The following is a 21,726-nucleotide window of genomic DNA, read 5'->3' as shown; positions in this document are numbered from 1 at the left end:
TGCAATATACTGAGGAGGTTGTACATTACTTTTTCTATTTTGCAACTATTTTTACGGTCGGAACATTTTAAAGACGTCTTAGTTTATCAGGTTTTAATGCTTGAGTAGTCATTAAAGGGAATCGGTCAGCAGTTTTTGCTATGTAATTTGAGGGCAGCATGAGTAGGGAGTGAGACACTGATTCCAGTGATGTGTCATTTATTAGCCTGTGTGCTATTGTTTCAATACAATGAGTGTTTTATCAGCAGGAGATTATCACTTCCTGAACTGGTGCCCACATCAGTCCTGGTCTAACTTCTCCCCTTCTCTGATAAGCAGCTCACTGTAAATATACAATGTACACACAGAGCTGTGGTGTGGGCAGGGGCAGCTTTCTGAGATCTGCTACATCTAAAACTCTGATTGTATCACAACTGCTGCACCCAGTAAACTAGTGAAACATTGTTGGAATCAGGGTCTCTTTTCCTACATCATGCTGCAACAAAAACCTGGTGATAGATTTCTTTTTAAGCCTGTGTGTGCCTTCTGTCCTGAAACAGCGCCACACTTGTCCACAGGCCGTGTCTGGTATTGTATCTCTTCCCGACTGAATTGAATAGAGTTGACCTGTAATACCAGCTATAGCCCAAGGACAAGAGAAAGAAATTACAGACACATTCTTGCAATTCTGGGCAACCCCATTTAACGATTTAGAAGATTGGGTTTGCTGAATTAATCCCTTAAAAATCCAACATTTTTTGTCTTTTTTGTCATCCCCACACTCTGAAAGGCATATATATTTTTTTCATTAGCATGTTTAATAACAGACCTGGTTTTTTTTTTGTAGGAAAAGTTGTATTTTAAATGTCACAGTTTGGGGATAGATATTTATTTATTTAATAACTTGTTATTTTTTAGGGGTTTGTAAAAAAAAAAAAAAAAAGCAATTTCGTCAATTTTTTTGGGAGGGGGTTAGTTTTGACATAATCAGGTAGAAATGGCATGTTAAGTCTTTAAGATCCTTCTGATTACAGAGAAACCCAAATGCCTTTCTTTTACTGTTTTACAACTTAAGAAACACATCTTTCCATCACTTTTTTCTTTTTTTTTCCGCATTCTGAGCCACAAGTTTTGTTTCAGTACAGCTTTAGTGAGGGCTTATATTTTGAGGGACAAGTTTTAGTTCACATTGGCGCCATTTTTGATTCACAGGAGGACTTACTGATGAACTTTTATTCTCTGTTTTCGGAGGAGTATGAATTTAAAAAACAGCAATTCTGACCCTGTTTTTTGTTTTTACAGATATTGCTCGGTAACTTTTTACTGCATATCGTTATAATTACGACAATAACAAATTCGCATAATGTCTTTCAGATTTTATTACTTTTGCAAAATAAAAAAAAATAATTGTTTTAAAATCATTTGCTTTTGTGTTGTCAAATTCTGAAATAACTTTTTTTAAAATGAAGCTTTATGAGGATTTTATTTTCAGAATGATCTGAGCCATTTCGGTACATAAGAATCACTAAGGCCGCGTTCACACGTTCAGTATTTGGTCAGCATTTCACATCAGTATTTGTAAGCCAAAACCAGGAGTGGTGGATAAATACAGAAGTGGTGACGTGTTTCTATTATACTTTTCCTCTGATTGTTCCTCTCTTGGTTTTGGCTTACAAATACTGATGTAAAATACTGACCAAATACTGAACATGTGAACGTGGCCTAACTCTCTCTTTTGAAATGGGGATGGACAAAACACAACTTTTCTGACAATGTTATTTATTCAACATAATTTTGCAGTACAGGTCGAAAAGCTTCAGTTTTTTCTTTGGAATTGTTTTTTTCTAAAAACATTAGTACATTTTTCTTTTACATTTTTTTTATTCCTTATTAGACGACTTAGACATCCAATTGCCTTTGCAGCACTGGATGCTACGGACATATAACACTTGCACCATAAATGTATACCACGTGGGTTTAATCTAGCCATGGCATTAAATTGCCTTGACCAATGGAACTTATTGCCAAGGTGCAACCATGATGGAATCTGCAGGTTGCTCTTTTTTCTGGCTTGTCAAACTATTTTTCTTTCTGAAACATTAAAGGGTTTTCCAGACTTGAAATAATGATTAAAAGCCCTTGGACACATGCACCTGTTCTACATGATCTTTATAGTCTGCCATTATTCTGTAGCTGCTTGTAGCATCATTTCCATGGACATCTTTATACCTGCTGTGCATGTTGAATTATCTCCATTCGCTCCCGCAGGATCTGGGCGTCTCTTTCTCGGAGCTCACTCATCACCTGTCGCTTCCACTGCTCCACCGCACACTTCAGCTTCTCCTGTTCTTCATCAGAAAGAAGATGAGACATCTTGGCTCCAGCCTCTTGCTGCAAGGCATCGTAGAGCATGGCTTCCAGCTCCAAGATGTTCTAGTAAAGACAAAAAAAATTGATGCCTTAGTTTCTCCGTTTGCATGCATTATTGTAAGTGGAAGGCTGGAGTCACAATAGCGTATAGTCTCTAGTGCGAGAGATTTGTGTCGATTATGCTAATGACGCTCAGCTCAAACCCTGTCAGATATTGATCCGAGTGTCATCTTAGTGTGATCCGATTCTCTCGCATAAGAGAATTGTATCACAACTATCGAGAAGATGGAGAACTTAATTTCTCCATCTTCTCCATAGTCTGAGTCCGCAGATGTCGGACATCGAGTGCAGTCTGATGTTTCACACACACCCATAAACTTGCATGGGTGGGTGTGATATGACCATTGGCTGCACCTGCTGTTTTTTTCTCATGCCGAATTAGCATGAGAAAAGAATAGATTTGCACTGCCCCATAGTATAACATTGGTCGTAGTGCTATCCGATAAAACATTGGACAGTACTCGGCCGTGTTATATACTCATGTGAGCGAGCCATATTACTAATGAAAGTTCAATATTTTAAATATTGAATACAGGCTCCTTGCAGAATACTGAGCAAGTCCAGACCAGCTACATAAAAGCAGTATGAATTTCTCCTCTTTAAAGGGGTTGTCCAGGATTGGAAAAAAAGGATCAGTTTTAAAAAAAAAAAAAAATGGCTTATGGATAATTATTTTTCCTTATATTAATCGGAAACAGCATTTATTTTTTTATGCAGAACATAGCCTCCCTGTATATGGTGTATGAAGCAGGACTGGTGCCTAGGGTGGCAAAATATAAAGGGTGGAATTTGATATTGAGGTAATATTCCTCAATACCATGGGGGGAGGCAGCATAAACAATAATTACAGAGGGTAACTTACTACATAACATGTATACGTAATAATAATAATAATAATAATAATAATTGTGTCATAAAAAATAGTGCTACATCTGTTCATCGGTTGGGTCTGGTACTGGAGCACAGCAACATTCAAGAGAAAGGGGCTGAACAGCAATTCCACAAATGACCCATAGACAAGAATGGTGGAAAAATAAGCAGACCCTTTATTCAATCCTGGGAAATCTTCTTAAGGCTCTGTGCACATGACATCTTTTAAACTAAAAAAAAAAAATGGGAAAATGCTCTAAAAAACATCCAGTCATCCTCCGGGCATCTGTTGTGCGTTCCCATTGACTCATATTGTAAAGTGCAAAGAAGAAGAAGCTAAAAGACGTTACAAAAGCCTGAACATCTGAACATCAAGTCGTTGTATTATAGATATGGAAATGTTCATTCTTTTGAACTTTTGAGTTTTTCGGAATCCACTTAAAAAAGACACTGTGTGCACTTACCCTTAATTGTAAGTGGTTCTCCTACTTAAGCCATGTTCACACTGTCAGTATTTTCCATCAGTATTTGTAAGCCAAAACCGGGAGTGGGTGATATATGCAGAAGAAGTGGTGACGTGTTTCTATTATACTTTTCCTTTGATTGTTCCACTCCTGATTTTGACTTACAAATACTGATGTAAAATACTGACCAAATACTGAACGTGTGAACATGGCCTTAAAGTGTTGTTTAGCTGACTACCTGCCAACATTTTTGGTAATAAAAGACTAGAGATGAGCGAACCCGACCTTAAAGGTTCGGGGTTTGTACCGGACAGTTAGTGTCCGGTGCTAAACTCCGACCACGGACTTCTCCCGGAACTCTGGAGATGTTTGGAGTTCCAAGGAAAGTCCGTTGGAGAGAGAGAGAATTTTGCAGCTCGAAAGTTTGGGTCCCCATTGTAATCAACTAGGTACCAGAACCCGAACTTCCACGGATCCGCTCATCCCCATTAAAGACTCCTATGTAGAACTGTTGACTTCTATTAGGACTGGACACATCATGATCAGATGAACATTTGTGAGGATGAAAACTCCAGATACTGTATTTATCAAAAATACTAAAAACTGAACTAGTATTTTATTATTTATAATGATATTTAATAGTCCTTTGGAATTGTCATTTGCATCAAAAATTTACCTAACAGCTAAAACTAAATAAATCATTTGTTTTTATCACTTTTCTCTTTTTGCTTATAGACCACATCATATAAAGTTTTTCCTTTATATTAATTGGAGACTAATTTTTCAATGCAGAATTTGTGCTTCCTGTATATGCATAGAGGTATATGCAGCAGGGCTGCTGCCTAGGGTGGCAAAATATAAAGGGCGGCATTTGGTATTGAGGTAATATTACTCAATAACTGGTGGGGGGCAGAATAAAAAATAAACACAGAGCAGAACTTACTACATAACAGATATGTATAATAATAATAATCGTATCATCAACGCAAGAGAATTGGAGCTTATAAGTCTCTATAGAGATATATTAAAATAACTTCTTTAAACCACTAGATCACTAATAGTGATTGCATTATATACTGTTTTATAAGTTTGACCTGTTTACATCAAACCAGGAAAATTGGCTAAAGAAAATATCATCATATGATACAATGTAGCAGTTACCTTGTGAGCCTGATCCAATGATTTTTTCCGGAAGTCAAGTTCTTCATCCAAATATCCCTTCTGTCTAGTAAACAGCTCCTATGTTGGGAAGCAATAATGAGACTGTAGAAGAAGAAATCATCTGCATCTTAACACATCTACAGTTTTGAGTGACGTATCTTACTTTCTCATTCTCCAGGTCCACCATCTTCTGCTGTAGAGCAGACTCCGTCACCTCTATTTGTTGGAGCCACTTATAAAAAGAGAATAAATGTTATAGCCAAATAACAAGACAGATACAGATGCGTCTGCTCCTAATCATCACTAATAATTCCACTTTCTCACTATACAAATACAATATCATGACATGCTTGGAAAACCTTTGACAAACTGCAGTTCACGTCACCACCACTAGGTGGCCACAATATAGACACATATAGCACAAATGACTGCCAATAGGATACTGAAATATCGCGTTTTTCGTTAAGAAAGTAATTTACAATCACTGATCTCGGATTCTAGTGTAGAAAAATAATTTACCTTTTCAGCCAAGTTTAGGACCGTCCTAGCCTGAATTACAACCACTTGCTCTTCATTAGTTAAGCCCTGTATCCAAAATACATGACACTAGTTAGAAACATGTCGGAAAAAAAATAAAGAATCACATCACCTAGATTAGGGGGGTTGTCTTGAACTAGAAAAAAAAAATCTATATTTTATTTTTCCAGTAATGGCAACACTTTATATGGATTATGTTTGGTATTGCAACTCAGAAAATATAATATAGTATCACAAAAGTATATATATTTTTATTTCTAATATCTGACAACCCCATTCAGTGGAGTTCAATGAAAACTGCTTTTACCAGATGGACTATTATGCAGAACTAATATAGTTTCAATGATTCAATGTGGTTTGTATATAAGATAAATGTGTTTTATGTCATTCATTGCTAAAAGTCCTACTTAAAGGGGTATTATTATCTCTAAGATCCTATCCTAATATGTAGTAGGTATAATAATTATAATATTAGCAAATACCTCCAATTAGAAATGTAGTATAGTTCTTCTGATTAACTATGTCGCTTACCCCACGTGCAGGACATTGCAGTAGCTTAGGTATCCTTGGTTACGACCACTCACATAGGGACAGTTAGTTAGTTGCTAGTGGTCGTAACCATGGATACCTAAGTAAGTACAATGCCCTGCACATAGGGTAAGCGACATAGTGAATCAGAAGAACTTTACTACATTTCTAATTGGAGGTATTTGCTAATATTATTACACCTACTACATATTGGGATAGGATCTTGGAGATGGGAATACCCCTTTAACATATAAGACTTAAATCATTGAATGCCACCTAGAATTATATTTGTTCATGTTGGGTAGAATTGTAGCTTAAAGTGTGACCATTGTTTTAGTTTGCATTTCATAAATCATAAATGCATATGAAAATAAGTAATTTTGTAATATACGTTATCAGAGAATTCTGCTTCTTTCTCCTCCTGGATTGATCTTCACTCTCAATTCATGGGTAAAATCTGTAAAAATCTGCATTTAGTACAGATTTTCCTATTACTGTGATTAAAAAATGACAGTTGGTTTTTTAAAATTCTATGGAGAGAGGAGGAGCGAGAGACAGACACAGACATTCCGATGCCAGTTCCATAGAACTTTATGAGCACCAACTATCATCTGCTATCTCAGTAATGGGAAAGTCTGTATTCACTGAAGACACATTTTATCCATGAATTGTGAATTTTGAGAATGAAAAATCAGTCCTGGAGGAGAAAGAAGCCGATTTCTATAATAAGATATATTACAAAGTTTCTTATTTTCATGTGTATTATTGATTTATGAAATACAAATTAAAACAATGGTCACACTTTAAGCTAAAATTCTATCCAACATGAACGAATGTAATTCCAGGTAGCATTCAATGATGTTAAGATCTAAGAAAAAAAAAACTATTTTACCCAGAGCAGATTCTGCTTTGGTGGACATTGCCAGTGTTGGACTGGGGGGGCCAAGAGCCCACTAGTAACCAGCTCCAGGGCTCCACTATTTACCTATATGTAAATGTGACATTATCCTCAATCACACATTTATATAACAATGAACTGGGTAGATTGTTATATGATTAAGATGCCGCCTTTGTCTGTACATAGTGATTCATGTATATAGTGCTAAGTACTGCTCATATAAGAGGGTGGTGGCCCACCGGAGGATTCCCCTCTTCTCCCGTGGTCCAGTCCAAGCCTGGACATGGCCTTTTCTTGTATTGCATGGATCAGTCACCCGTATCTTACCTATAGTGACTGATCTATTTATGAGAAGCCCCCTCTGATGTTATGTGGTGTGCACGCCTGCCATGGTGACAAAAGAGACAGCTAGGACATGCAATTTAGAAAGTGGACATACACTTACGGCGTTATCCCCCAGAATGTCCAGCTTCTTCATCAGCTCCGAAACAATGATGTCCTAGGAGGAAGAGGAGACGACCATCACTATAAAGGATATTCATAGTAATATTACACCAGAGACTTTACTTACCGTCACCCCTTCAGCTTCACAATAAACCTGGAGGGGGCTCTTCCCTTCCGGAAAGGGAATAAGGTGGAAATTAATGTTCGGTGACCTCCTTTCTCTCTCCTAAAAGCAAAAAAAAAAAGTTTTAGTTTACAATCTAAACAAATACTGTACATACTGTACATGTTAAAAGGGTATTCTGCATTTTCTTAAAAAGGAAACTTCTGGGAATTTTTGAATATACTTTGTGTGTTTTGGCTTTCGAGATGTCAACTGACAGTTGTTGAACTGTTTATTCATTTTTTCCTTACAGAGAATGAAAACGCCGTATGATGATTATATATAGACTAGATGGTGGCCCGATTCTAACGCATCGGGTATTCTAGAATATGTATGAGGCCGACTAATCAGCGAAGCAGTGTTTAAATGGGTTGTGCACTACTTTAAATTAACCCCCCAATGTATCCCCCCGGGGCCCCTAATGAATTTTGTAATTACGTCATGTTGTCAATACTGCTTGTGACAACATCGCTGACCACGCGGCAAGTGTGGAGGACCGGGGAGCGAGGCCGCCGGTCGGGGTACTTCTGCTGCGAGCAGCCGGGAGATGACCGGCTAGCACTGGTCATCTCCCAGCTGCATCGCCGCTGATCTCCCGACGGTGGCCTGCGTGTTTCAAATCCGGCGCCAATTCGCGGCCGGGCTGCGCCAGTCACTGATTGGTCGCGGTCGGCTGGCTGCGACCAATCAGAGAAGCGGTGTTTTAAACTTCGCGCCAATATCGCTGATTGGTCGCGGCCGGGCGGGTACGACCAATCAGCGAAGCGTGTTTCAAATCCGGCGCCAATTCGCGGCCAGACTGCGCTCGTTGCTGATTGGTGGCGGCCACCGGCCGCGACCAATCAGGACAGCGGTGTTTTAAATTTCGTGCCAATATCGCTGATTGGTCGCGGCCACCGTGTTAGTGAGGACCGGGGAGCGGCCCTGCCTGTGCGGGTACTTCCGCTGTGAGCAGCCGGGAGATGACCAGCTAGCGCCGGTCATCTCCCGGCTGCATCGCCGCTGACCTCCATGCAGCTACCGTCGCTAGGGCCGCTGATCTCCTGCCTGTGCGGGTACTTCCGCTGCGAGCAGCCGGGAGATGACAAGCTAGCGCCGATCATCTCCCAGCTGCATCGCCGCTGACCTCCGTGCGGCAGATGAGCCGCTAACGGCCGCCATCTTGTTCTGAAATCCCACGTCGCTGATTGGCCGCGGCCGGACCAATCAGCGAAGCAGGATTTCCTGGACGGACAGACAGACGGGATAAGCCGATTATATAGTAGATGATCTTAGAATTTGCTGAAGCCTGAAAACTCATTTAATACTTTGCGTGGTTGTATTGAAATGACTAATAGTCATAGGCTTAAGTAAGTTTTCCTCCTTATTGTGACCTATCTTAATTTGACCAAGTATTTGATGATAGTCTAAAGTTTACTAGACATTAAATCACTTTAGAGTTCTTGCCTGAGAGACGAGTCCAATCCATATGTCCTACTGGGACATATTGACTTCATATAGGATGGTCCTTGGGACCCTGTCATGCTCCTGGGTTCGAAACCTTAAGCTTGTGTTTTGTGGTCGGCTTCTCTATCCGCCGAACCACAACAGACAAACCTTTTCTCCAGATGTTTAGGTTCTGCTATTCTGGCTGCTGTCTGTTAAGCATAATACAGGTGTTTTCATTATTTTTCCCTATCACCTTTCAGGTGCGGCTTTATATTCTTTCTCCCTGCTAGTATTTGCTGCTGGTGATAGTTTCATTTGGATGTTCAGACATTCTGTTGTTGTCAGTAAAATTCCAAGTAGGGTTTTTCTCTTTGCTGTTTCTGTACTTTACTCTGCACCTATCTTCTGTTTTTTTTAATAAGTACGGGACATATTATCTAACAGTACATATTTTATACTTTATTTTGTATTTCATGGTTTATTCTACTCACTCTGGGATCTTTCCTTTTTTCAGCACTTTCCCTTTTGTAGGTAATTCACACTCTGCTCTGCCCTCTGGTTCTTTAGACAGAACATGAAGCAACTCAACGAGCTTTTAGGCAGTTTAGGTCTAAGTTGCCATCTTCTTGTCTGGAGTCAGGGCTATCTCTGCTCATGCAGGGACCACTAGGGACTGCGGGGTCAGGATCTCTAGTTTATACAGGATTATCCCAATTGAGTTACTACACTAGAATAACAGACCCCCTTGTGAGAATCAGAACGGAAAGTCATTCTGTAAGACCAACTATCATTTTACAGTTCATGGAAATACATTCATATGAATGGCCATTGTGTAATGTTACATTTCCCCAATAGTAACTGATGCATTAAAATTATTTAGAAAGAAGGTCACCCCCTGTAAACCCCACGGAACACCCTTCAAAAAGATGTTACCTCCATAGCATCCGTTTAAGTAACCTTATAATAAAATCTTTTGCCATAATTCAACTCCAAAGACTGATACAAACATAACCATGGAAAGTGACTGCTGAAGATACAAGTCAATTGACCATTAGAAGTATTAATATTTTGGCAAAGATTTCTCTGAATGATGCAAAAACAATCCAGTGTTCAAAAACAATTTGGTAAGATTCTAAAAAGGAAATTTAAGCATAAGCCGAGAAAGCAAAAAGAAATAAAACTTCTATTGATACATACTGTAATAAATGTTAAAATAAATAAACACATTTCTAGAGTTCTCACTTCAAGCTCCAGGATCCTGAACTCCAGAAGTTCATTCTGGTCTTTTGCATCTTGGACATCATGTTTCAGCTTGGCTTCATCAGTCTCCATTTGTTTAATCTATGATGCAATAAAAAGAGTAAATTACAATATATTATGCCGATACATGCACACGATGGTCCCTTATTATTGTAACTTGTACAGTGTATAGTTATAGTGTAATGCATAAAATCTACACCCTGTATTAAGTCATGCAGCACCCAGGGTCACAGATATAATTGGTGCAACCCAAGAGGTAAGGGGGCCCATTTCTACCTCCAAAGCAGGTGCAATTTTGCATTTTTAGGAGCTCTTGGGCTGCAAAGGGCCCATATATTGTTCTTGCACAGGGGCCCTTTTCTGTCTGTGTCCACCAGAGGTAGCACCATAACTCTCCGGCTGTATAACACAGACGATGATGGCATCGCAATGCTCGGACTGGCCGATGGTTCTCCTGACCCGAACGTGACAGGATGTATTTCTATGGAGTTGTCACATTCGGGTCGGGAGAGCCGCCGGCCAGTCCATGCACTGCAACCGCCGTCCATGTTATACGGCCATCTCACTACTTCCTAAGTGCTTGTCTTCTCAGACGTCCGATCTCCAAGTCCACAACTGTGCTTCATGGTGTATGTATGAACCTTGATGCAGTGACTGGCAGCGGGTCACCTTACCCAAACCCAACAACCTCATATTTGTCTATGGAGATATATGGCTAGTCTGAGGATCGCGATCGGTGACTGCAAAACACGGATATGTGAAACTGTCCTTAAGCATAGCCCTTTAATTATATGTCTATATAGTGTCAAAGCTCTGACTGGCATAAAGAATAATAAATTAATTAGCAGAAATTATTGAATATAACATTAAACAGTGAAAATAAAGGGTAGTTATTTAGAAATCAAGAACATAGTAATTAAATGAGACATCTTACTTTATCAACAAGCTCCTGGTTTCGTCTGTAAAGTGCTTGCTTCTCCTCTATCCATTTCATGTCCTTGTAAACAAAAAGATACATAAAATGAATATGTAAAATCAATACATAAGGAAGTCCTCTAGAGGGGGCTATTGAGCACAATTCTGGGAGATTTTTAAATATTTTATTACTGGGGAAAAAATGATGTCTTTATACATGCAACATTAGACAGTGACATTTTCTTTTCATCCAAATGCAAAAAAAAAAGAGATTTTCATTCCCAAGGGACTCTAAGCTTATTAATCAAACTCTTCTATCTTTTCGTAGCAGTCTACTTGTAGTGCTAATTCTATACTCAGACTTCCTGTTCTTTCAGGAACTCCGCATGTACATTACCGGCAACTTTTGTAATGAAGATGAGAGTGTGCAAATGTCATTGTGAAGGGAGGAGGGAAGCTGACTTTGGACACCACTGATTGTGAATGGTGGATCCTTTGTTATCATCTGTGTACAGAGGTTATCTGTCATTGTTAAAATGTCTGTGATGATAATGAGTCTGCTGAAAACTGTTCTGTAAACAACAGAAAGTATAAGTCTAAAAGAACCCCTGTGACCAGTGTGAAAATTGCAACATAACAATATGTATTATACAAATAATTATGTGGAAAAAAAAATTATATCTAAAAAGGTAATTTTTTGATTCCCCTTGAAAATGTACGAGTCATACATACTGCCAAACACAAATGCCATCCTGCTGCTACAGCTAAAATCAAAATATTACTTCGCACATCTGAAGGAATTGCTGAAATTTCTGTTCTTTTGTTTATTTACAATATTATTTCAAATATTTATTTAGAATCTAAATTTTTAAACACTGCAGTATTGAAAACTTCAGCAGTTTGAAACCTCATCAGTTACATCCCATTGCTTCTTGTGTTTCCATGTGTAAATGAGAATAAGGATGATCCCTTTACACTGTGACATCTCTTCAGATATTTGTAGACAGCTATTAAGTCTCCTCTTAGCCTTCTTTTTTGCAAGCTAAACATTACCAGATTCTTTAACCGTTCCTCGTGAGACATAGTTTACAGTCCGCTCACCATGCTGATAGCTCTTCTCTGAACTTGCTCCAGTTTTTTCAATGTAAACGGATAAATGGATCTACCATAGTTCCAAGCTGCTTTTATAGCCGGACAAAAATCCTAGTAGGACATAGTTTACAGTCCGCTCACCATCCTGGTAGCTCTTCTCTGAACTTGCTCCAGTTTTTTCAATGTAAACGGATAAATGGATCTACCGTAGATCCAAGCTGCTATTATAGCCGGACAAAAATCCTCGTAGGACATAGTTTACAGTCCACTCACCATCCTGGTAGCTCTTCTCTGAACTTGCTCCAGTTTTTTCAATGTAAACGGATAAATGGATCTACCGTAGTTCCAAGCTGCTTTTTTAGCCAAACAAAAATAGTTATGTCTGCACGGATAATTACTGGACATGTGAGCTCAGCCTTAAAAACAGATTGGGGAACCAAAAATGGTTGCAAAATGGAATCCAAAGTGTGCATCCGGCGCTTTTCTGTTTGTAACGGACCGGTTTTATTTTTTTAATACTGGATCCATTACAAACGGATGACCACTGGATATGTGAACAGAGTCTAAGACCTTATCATTGTGCACTTAGCATATCTATCAAACTGCTGTTATGATACCAGGGTCCACCTAGGCATATGGACATGGATGCAGTTGCAACTCATATTGGGATGTCAGTGGATTTCCTTTGTTTGCCTCCCTCCACTCTTCACCTGCTTGGCTTGTATGATCTGTAATTGTATTATCTGAAAGCTTGTTCTAGAAAGCAAAGTCTTTATCACAGAAGATTACTGTGGAAAGCTTTTGATCATCAACCTTGTCTCAGTCTGATCATTGTAATGTCACAGCCATACCGGTGCAGTCATTTAAGCATGCTGCCTTTGTAGATCTGTAGTTTGATCAACAAACGCAGAGAATCAGAGCGACAATGATTATGGTGCTCCAATAAAGGAATGGGAAGAATAATATGAGAGCAATTAAGGCATAAAAGTATTGTAATTTATACATCTATGGTAAAAAATAATGGACAAAAATGTCTTCAAAGGTCTTTTTAGCCCTAGCTTTCTTTTTCTTATCAGAAAATGGTTAAATGCGCAAATCAAGTTTTTAAAAGATATTGATGACCAAATCCTATGGAATCCTATGGAATCCACCCCCCATTGAAGAGCTGACAACTGCTGGCCGAGTACTGCGGAGCAGAGGAGCGCAGCTCTGCTCAATGCTTGTACTCGATGGCCGCTGGAGCTGCTTTCAGCCGATCAGTGGGAGTGATACTGATAACCTGAGGACAAGTCGTCAATATCTTGTGACTGCACAAGCTCTTTAAGTTTTAACATATTGCATTATTCTTTTTTTTCTAACTCTTTATGTGAAAGGAAAAAAAAAAAACTGACGTATTAATCTTAACTAATAGGACAAATAGTAACAAATGAGAAACCAAGAAAGACACTATAATAAAAAAGAAAAAAAACATAAAAGAAAAAAATACATAAAGGAAATAAATGAAAAAAAGTAAAAAAAAGTAAATGAATAGCAAGGTTCCCAAATCTCTAGTTATTTAGTTTTCTTCTGTTAAAGTGAACCTGTCAGCAGGTTTTCCCAATATAAAGAGCGGCTATCATCTTTAAGCCCTGTGTTACAGCATTCTAGTATGCTGTATGTCTGTCCTCAATCCCCTATGCAACTCACAAAAAAAGACCTTTTTATTATATTCACAGACGGCACGGTCCGATGCGATGGGCGTCTTTGGTCTTGATCCAGCGCCGTCTCTCGTCTTACAATCGCCGTCCTCCTTCTCTGCTTTATGAATATGATGCGTCCTACGTCATCCACACGGTGTCCCCCATCGCGCTCCTGTGCAGACGCACTTCTATCTGCCCCGACGAGGGCAGAGCACAGCACTATAGTGCGCATGCGCCAACTTTACCTGCCGGTCATCGGCGCTCTTTGGCTTTTCCCAGCGCATGCGCACTACAGTTCTTTGCTCTGCCCTCGTCGGGGTAGATAGAAGTGCGTCTGCACAGGAGCACAATGGGGGACGCATCATCCACACCAAGCAGGGATGGAGGACGGCATCGAAAGAAGAGAGGAGGCACCGGATAGAGACCAGCTACTCCCATCGAACCGGACTGCACCGTCTGTGAGTATAATAAAAGCTATTTTTTGTGCCTTACATAGGAAACTTGGGACATACAAACAACATACGAAAATGATGCAACAGAGGGCTTATAGGTGCTAGCCATACTTTATATGGGGAAAACCTGGTGACAGGTTCCCTTTAAATCTTATAACTTCCATTTATTAACACAAGTAATACCTTATTCTTTGGTAGAAATGAATTGGATAAACAAAAAATCAAATCTAATATTTGGCTTAAAAAGTTTTTGACAACACATACAGTACAGACCAAAAGTTTGGACACACCTTCTCATTTAAAGATTTTTCTGTATTTTCTTGAATATGAAAATTGTACATTCACACTGAAGGCATCAAAACTATGAATTAACACATGTGGAATTATATACTTAACAAAAAAGTGTGAAACAACTGAAAATATGTCTTATATTCTAGGTTCTTCAAAGTAGCCACCTTTTGCTTTGATGACTGCTTTGCACACTCTTGGCATTCTCTTGATGAGCTTCAAGAGGTAGTCACCGGAAATGGTTTTCACTTCACAGGTGTGCCCTGTCAGGTTTAATAAGTGGGATTTCTCGCCTTATAAATGGGGTTGGGACCATCAGTTGTGTTGTGCAGAAGTCTGGTGGATACACAGCTGATTGTTCTACTGAATAGACTGTTAGAATTTGTATTATGGCAAGAAAAAAGCAGCTAAGTAAAGAAAAACGAGTTGCCATCATTACTTTAAGAAATGAAGGTCAGTCAGTGCGAAAAATTGGGCAAACTTTGAAAGTGTCCCCAAGTGCAGTTGCAAAAACCATCAAGCGCGGCAAAGAAACTGGCTCACATGAGGACCGCCCTAGGAAAGGAAGACCAAGAGTCACCTCTGCTTCTGAGGATGAGTTTATCCGAGTCACCAGCCTCAGAAATCGCAGGTTAACAGCAGCTCAGATTAGAGAAAGGGTCAATGCCACACAGAGTTCTAGCAGCAGACACATCTCTACAACAACTGTTAAGAGGAGACTTTGTGCAGCAGGCATTCATGGTAAAATAGCTGCTAGGAAACCACTGCTAAGGACAGGCAACAAGCAGAAGAGACTTGTTTGGGCTAAAGAACACAAGGAATGGACATTAGACCAGTGGAAATCTGTGCTTTGGTCTGATGAGTCCAAATTTGAGATCTTTGATTCCAACCACCGTGTCTTTGTGCGACGCAGAAAAGATGAACGGATGGACTCTACATGCCTGGTTCCCACCGTGAAGCATGGAGGAGGAGGTGTGATGGTGTGGGGGTGCTTTGCTGGTGACACTGTTGGGGATTTATTCAAAATTGAAGGCATACTGAACCAGCATGGCTACCACAGCATCTTGCAGCAGCATGCTATTCCATCCGGTTTGCGCTTAGTTGGACCATCATTTATTTTTCAACAGGACAATGACCCCAAACACACCTCCAGGCTGTGTAAGGGCTATTTGACCAAGAAAGAGAGTGATGGGGTGCTACGTTAGATGACCTGGCCTCCACAGTCACCAGACCTGAACCCAATCGAGATGGTTTGGGGTGAGCTGGAGCACAGAGTGAAGGCAAAAGGGCCAACAAGTGCTAAGCATCTCTGGGAACTCCTTCAAGATTGTTGGAAGACCATTTCCGATGACTACCTGTTGAAGCTCATCAAGAGAATGCCAAGAGTGTGCAAAGCAGTCATGAAAGCAAAAGGTGGCTATTTTGAAGAACCTAGAATATAAGACATATTTTCAGTTGTTTCACACTTTTTTGTAAAGTATATAATTCCACATGTGTTAATTCATAGTTTTGATGCCTTCAGTGAGAATGTACAATTTTCATAGTCAAGAAAATACAGAAAAATCTTTAAATGAGAAGGTGTGTCCAAACTTTTGGTCTGTACTGTATATTCATGTCACTTTTCAGCTTGTGCTGTGTACGTGGCTGCAGGGGCAGCAATCACATCAATGGAAGGATAGCCATAAGAGAATAATCAAAGTTAACACATCTATTATAAAGCTGGTGGTATATGCTGTCACGAGTGTATCAGGTTTGACAGACAGTCATTCTGGATCCGGCTGTAGAAGGTCGCTGCACTTGGCCTTGCAGACACCTTCTGGATCCTTTCATCATCCTTCCCTTTCTAGGACCCAGTAGTGATCTCACCTTCTGCTGCTAATTAACACACCCTTGCTTGATCTTTAAATACCCTCAGTGTCTCCAGAGAGTTGCCGGTGAGAGAGTAAATTCCTTTGTTCAAGTCTGGTGTGCTAGCAGTTGGCTAGATTCGTCTTGGAGTTCCTTTGAGGATTGTATTCGTGATCTCTCTGGTGTCTTCTCAAAGCTAAGCGTTTCCCCTTGTATGTTTACTTTGTTTGTCTTTAGTTGCAGTGGGGCTGACTAGTGCTCACCCCTCCCTCTCCCTACTTAGGGCCTAGATCTAGGGATAGCCAGGGTTTAGGTATCCTGCTCGGCGATAGGTGAGGAACCTATCTTGGGACGATAGGGGAGTCAGCGTGTTGTTAGATCTTCCTAGGGGTCTCCACTCTCCCTTTCCCTAGTTAGTCTTTCCCATACCTAGCATGACAATTACACAGCATCGCACCCAGAGCTAACAGGGGGCTGACTGGCAGGGCATGTGGTGCTGGTGCCCAGAGGGTGATAATAAGCCATTCTTTCTGGCCAGATTTTTTTAGCTACAAGACTAGGTCATCTGGTAAGGACAACCTCACTAGGACTCCATTGACATGAATGCACTCAGATAGTACATTACTAAGTGATTTTCTTATTTTAGGTCTCTGTATCTGCTGTTCCGGGCACAGGTTCATCCAAGATCACTGCCCCCATAATATTCTGTGATGCAATTGTAGCGCCCCGAGGGCTCGGTCGCTACAGAGGTATTGCACCTCTGCCAGAGGTGTGATATTCCACTCCCGGGTAAGGATGGAGTATGCACCAGGGCTCAGGTAGCTGCATGCAGCACACACACCCCATTTCCGGGGGACAGCTCAACGGTGCTCCCATTTAAACAGTAATGCAGGCACGACAGACCATGTCCCTGGCTGGAGAGGGGAGGGGGGAGGAAAACCCTGTGATGTAGGAGCAGAAGGGGACGGTTCCTGAGCGTAGGTAGGAGCCCATTGGTTGCTGGTCACCTGGGCTCAAGTTCTAGAGGGAAGTATAAAAGGTGGGCACCATCTTAGGAGTGTGGTCAGTTCAGTCAGAGAGAAATACAGTGGAGAGGTGAGAGGGAGCAGATGCTCTTTACGAGCTCTGCTCAGAGGCAGGCCGAGAGAAAAGGCCGGGGCCTGAGAGGAGAAGGAACAGAGGAGAAGAGAAGGAACAGGAAAGGGAAGGAAGTGGCCAAGAAACAGAAGGGCTCAGGAACAAGAAGGTGGAAGGGACCCTAAGGACCAACGTGAATCGGGTGACGGGTCAGGCAAGAAGAGGGTACCGGATCCCAAATTGGTGGAAGCTAATAATCTTCAGCCAAGAACCGCAGGTCGCGACCATCACTTGGTGCGACCCCTTGCTAAAGCTTGCTAGGAAGGCATACCATATAGGGTAGCGTGAAACGGGGCCCACGTTTGCCCGCATAGACCCACGGGAGCTGGACAAAAGCTTGGTCTCTGGCGGGGCATGAGCCGAAGGAAGGATAGGAAGGAGCTCTGAACCATACTCCTGAAGTGCCTGGGGGTTGACCGAGTCCCTCACCTGGTGGACACCGCACGGCTTGGGTGGTCACTGCTTGCGCTGAAGTGACCCGGAGCATATGAACTATGAGTAAAAGCCATTGGACTGCAGTACGTTGTCTGTGTACTCCTTGCTCCTCCAGCACTAACGGCACTGGGACTCTCTGCACCATCACCCCCACCATCCTCTACACTGCCCTGGGGCTGCACTCTTCCCGTGGGGAGTTACACTACCTCAGCTGCATACACCATCAGCCCCAGCGGTCTGCCTTGCAGCGGCGGTTCATAATAGCCGCAATCCACGGGTGAAGTAGTCGGACATTACCTACAACACATCATAGACTACCACTGGTCTGACCACCCTGAGCCACGGGACCGGGTCACCACTACTACTCCCAGCATTGCCCTGAAGTCCGGTCCGAGTGCCCCACGGGGGCGAGTCACAATGAAAATAGAATGTATGATGATGACAAAATATGACTCAGTATAGTGGGTTGGTCAGACTAAAAATATATGAAGCATTTGTCTCACCTGACCCTGCTCAGACATCGCTTTCTCAAGATCTTCTATTCTTGTTTGGTAGTGATAGATATCAGCTTGCAACTGCTCTCGAGTCTGCAGAATAAAAGTATATATAATATAGAAAAAGTAAAACGTTGCAACTTCTCACAACCTTTGTAACATTTTAACACAAACTTTAAATATCGGGAATAGAGATGAAACTTTGCTTCAACGGCGGGGAACGTGAGCAAATTTCTATTTCCAGAGCCATGTCTCCAGGTTGAAATAAAGGTTTGGATACAAGTATTTCATTCTGTATTGACTTATATGCAAATAGGAAATATGTCTCCGGAATAGGAAATTAATAAACAATGTTTTAAAACAAACTAGACAAAAAGTTTAACTCATCATCACTAATGCGAAATAGAAGTGCAAATGCATTTTTTTGTATGCACTAATAATAAATTGAAATAAAAATTATACACTGCTCAAAAAAATAAAGGGAACACTCATATAACACATCCTAGATCTGAATGAATGAAATATTCTCATTGAATACTTTGTTCTGTACAAAGTTGAATGTGCTGACAACAAAATCACACAAAAATCATCAATGGAAATCAAACTTATAAACCAATGGAGGCCTGGATTTGGAGTCACCCCCAAAATTAAAGTGGAAAAACACACTACAGGCTGATCCAACTTTGATGTAATGTCCTTAAAATAAGTCAAAATGAGGCTCGGTATTGTGTGTGGCCTCCACGTGCCTGTATGACCTCCCTACAACGCCTGGGCATGCTCTTGATGAGGTTGCGGATGGTCTCCTGTGCGATCTCCTCCCATACCTGGACTAAAGCATCCGCCAACTCCTGGACAGTCTGTGGTGCAACGTGACGTTGGTGGATGGAGCGAGACATGATGTCCCAGATGTGCTCAATCGAACTCAGGCCTGGGGAACGGGCGGGCCAGTCCATAGCTTCAATGCCTTCATCTTGCAGGAACTGCTGACACACTCCAGCCACATGAGGTCTGGAATTGTCCTGCATTAGGAGGAGCCCAGGGCCAACCGCACCAGTATATGGTCTCACAAGGGGTCTGAGGATCTCATCTCGGTACCTAATGGCAGTCAGGCTACTTCTGGCGAGCACATGGAGGGCTGTGTGGCCCTCCAAAGTGTAACGGGTCTGGGAGGCGGAACCTCTGAGCTACTATACAAGGGGGCGGTCCTTGTAAGGGAGCGGGTGGCGACCAGGGAAGACGGGCAGGAAGTCACAGCAGGTGACCGGGACAGTCTCTGAGTGAACGGGCTTTAGGTCACAGCAAGTTACCGGGGCAGTCTCTGGATGAACGGGCAGATGGTCACGGCAAGTGACCGGGGCAGTCTCTGAATGAACGGGCAGATGGTCACGGCAAGTGACCGGGGCAGTCTCTGGGTAAAGGGTTGGTACGACCTGTGGCGGCTGATGATAGACGTGAGCTCCCAGGTGAGCAGGCGAGAGTCTCTGGATGAACGGGTGGTCACAGCATGTGACGGCGGAGCCTCCAGGAAGACCAACAGACAGGCGGCAGATGAGCGCTCCCAGGTGAGCGGGCAGAAGTCTCTGGACAGGCGGGTGGTCACAGCACGTGACGGCAGAGCCTCCAGGTAGGCTAGCAGACAGGCAGCAGATGAGCGCTCCCAGGTGAGCGGGCAGGAGTCACTGGACAGGCAGGTGGTCACAGCACGTGACGGCGGAGCCTCCAGGTAGGCTAGCATGCAGGTAGCAGATGTGTGCTCCCAGGTGAGCAGGCAAGCTGGTCCATAGACAGACTGACAGGAGTTGGAAGGCAGACCGTCGGACCTCAGGCAAGCAGGCAGGTGGCTGAAGTGCGCTCCCAGGTGAGCGGACAGGCTGGTCCTTAGACAGACTGACAGGAGTAGTAAGGCAGACCGTCGGACCCCAGACTAGCAGGCAGGTAGCAGATAAACAGGCAGGAATAAGACAGCAAGCTGGCAGGAATCTGGCAGGTATCTGGCAGGTAACTGGCAACGGGACCTGAGGGCTGAAGCAGAGTAGTGAACAGTGCAACAACATTGCTCGGGCACCTCCATTTTGGAGGAGGTGCCTTATATATGGTGAAGTCCTCCGGCCATTGGCCGGGGACTCCTTAGGACGGCGCGCGCGGCCCCTTTAAGAGGGAGGGAGAGCGCGCGCGCGCGCCCTAAGCACAGTGGCCGGGAAGGAGCGCGCGCTGCCAGCAGAGCGGGAGGAGGACGCCGGGCACGGAGCAGAGAGGTGAGGGGAACAGCGTCCCTGCCTAGCAGAGGGCAGGGACGCCGGCGCTACAGTACCCCCCCCTTTAGGCCCCCCCTTTTTTAGGCCAGACAGAAATTTAGCTAGGATAAGAGGGGCATGGATGTTCTCCCGGGGCTCCCACGTTCTCTCCTCAGGACCAAACCCCTTCCAATCTGCTAGAAAAAAGGTCTTTCCTCTTACCCTTTTGGTGGCAAGAATGTTCTCTACCTCAAACTCGTCCTCAGCAGAACCCGAAGCAGGAGGCGTACCTGTAGACTTGGAAAAAGAGTTAAGTACCACAGGTTTGAGGAGAGATACATGGAAGGAGCTAGGGATCCGTAAGTTGGCCGGGAGTTTCAATTTATAGGCCACCGGGTTGATCTGACTGATGACCTCCAGAGGACCGATGAACCGAGGCCCTAACTTGTAAGAAGGTATCTTGAGTCGGACATATTTAGATGAGAGCCAGACTTTATCTCCAGGACGAAATTGTGGAGGATCCAGGCGTTTTTTGTCAGCGTGTCTTTTCATCCGTTCGGACGACTGAAGGAGTGCGGATCGGGTACTCTCCCAAATGGAGGAAAATTTGCTAACGAGAGATTCCGCAGCCGGGTTGTCCACAGAGGTGGAGACAGGAAAAGGAATCCGAGGATGCTGACCGAAGACTACAAAAAACGGGGATTTGGAGGAGGATTCGCTCTCGTGATTGCTATAAGAGAACTCGGCCCATGGTAGGAGATCCACCCAGTCTGAATGATGGGCATTAACGAAGTGCCGGAGGTAACTGGTCAGGTTCTGATTGATCCGCTCCACTTGACCATTGGACTGTAGGTGGTAAGCGGAAGAGAAGTCCAGGGTGACGTCTAGCAGTTTACAAGTGGCTCTCCAGAAACGTGAGGTGAACTGTACCCCACGATCCGACACGATGTGGAGGGGCAGGCCATGAAGACGGAAGATGTGGCGGATAAA

At 42.6% G+C, this 21,726-nt stretch overlaps 1 protein-coding gene across 8 annotated transcripts in view; it reads right to left on the bottom strand.

The window, feature by feature from the left end:
* JAKMIP3 (Janus kinase and microtubule interacting protein 3) overlaps nt 1-21,726 on the bottom strand; it is a 165,583-nt gene that overhangs the window by 30,054 nt on the left and 113,803 nt on the right. For 5 of the 8 annotated variants that reach the window (XM_073685101.1, XM_073685102.1, XM_073685107.1 and 2 more), the window contains 9 exons: nt 18,512-18,595; nt 11,097-11,159; nt 10,145-10,243; nt 7,439-7,537; nt 7,307-7,366; nt 5,424-5,489; nt 5,068-5,136; nt 4,905-4,982; nt 2,209-2,412 (listed from right to left, as the gene is read on the bottom strand). In XM_073685101.1, coding sequence (XP_073541202.1) covers nt 2,209-2,412; nt 4,905-4,982; nt 5,068-5,136; nt 5,424-5,489; nt 7,307-7,366; nt 7,439-7,537; nt 10,145-10,243; nt 11,097-11,159; nt 18,512-18,595 — 822 coding nt within the window. The remainder of the gene's footprint in view (nt 1-2,208; nt 2,413-4,904; nt 4,983-5,067; nt 5,137-5,423; nt 5,490-7,306; nt 7,367-7,438; nt 7,538-10,144; nt 10,244-11,096; nt 11,160-18,511; nt 18,596-21,726) is intronic. The other 3 variants (XM_073685104.1, XM_073685106.1, XM_073685108.1) reach the window with 1 other exon arrangement.

Source organism: Phyllobates terribilis, unplaced genomic scaffold, assembly GCF_046119375.1.
Source record: "Phyllobates terribilis strain yellow unplaced genomic scaffold, ASM4611937v1 Scaffold_5__5_contigs__length_657084704, whole genome shotgun sequence".
In the NCBI taxonomy this organism is placed as follows: Eukaryota; Metazoa; Chordata; class Amphibia; order Anura; family Dendrobatidae; genus Phyllobates; species Phyllobates terribilis.
This window is presented reverse-complemented; position numbering and strand designations above follow the sequence as displayed.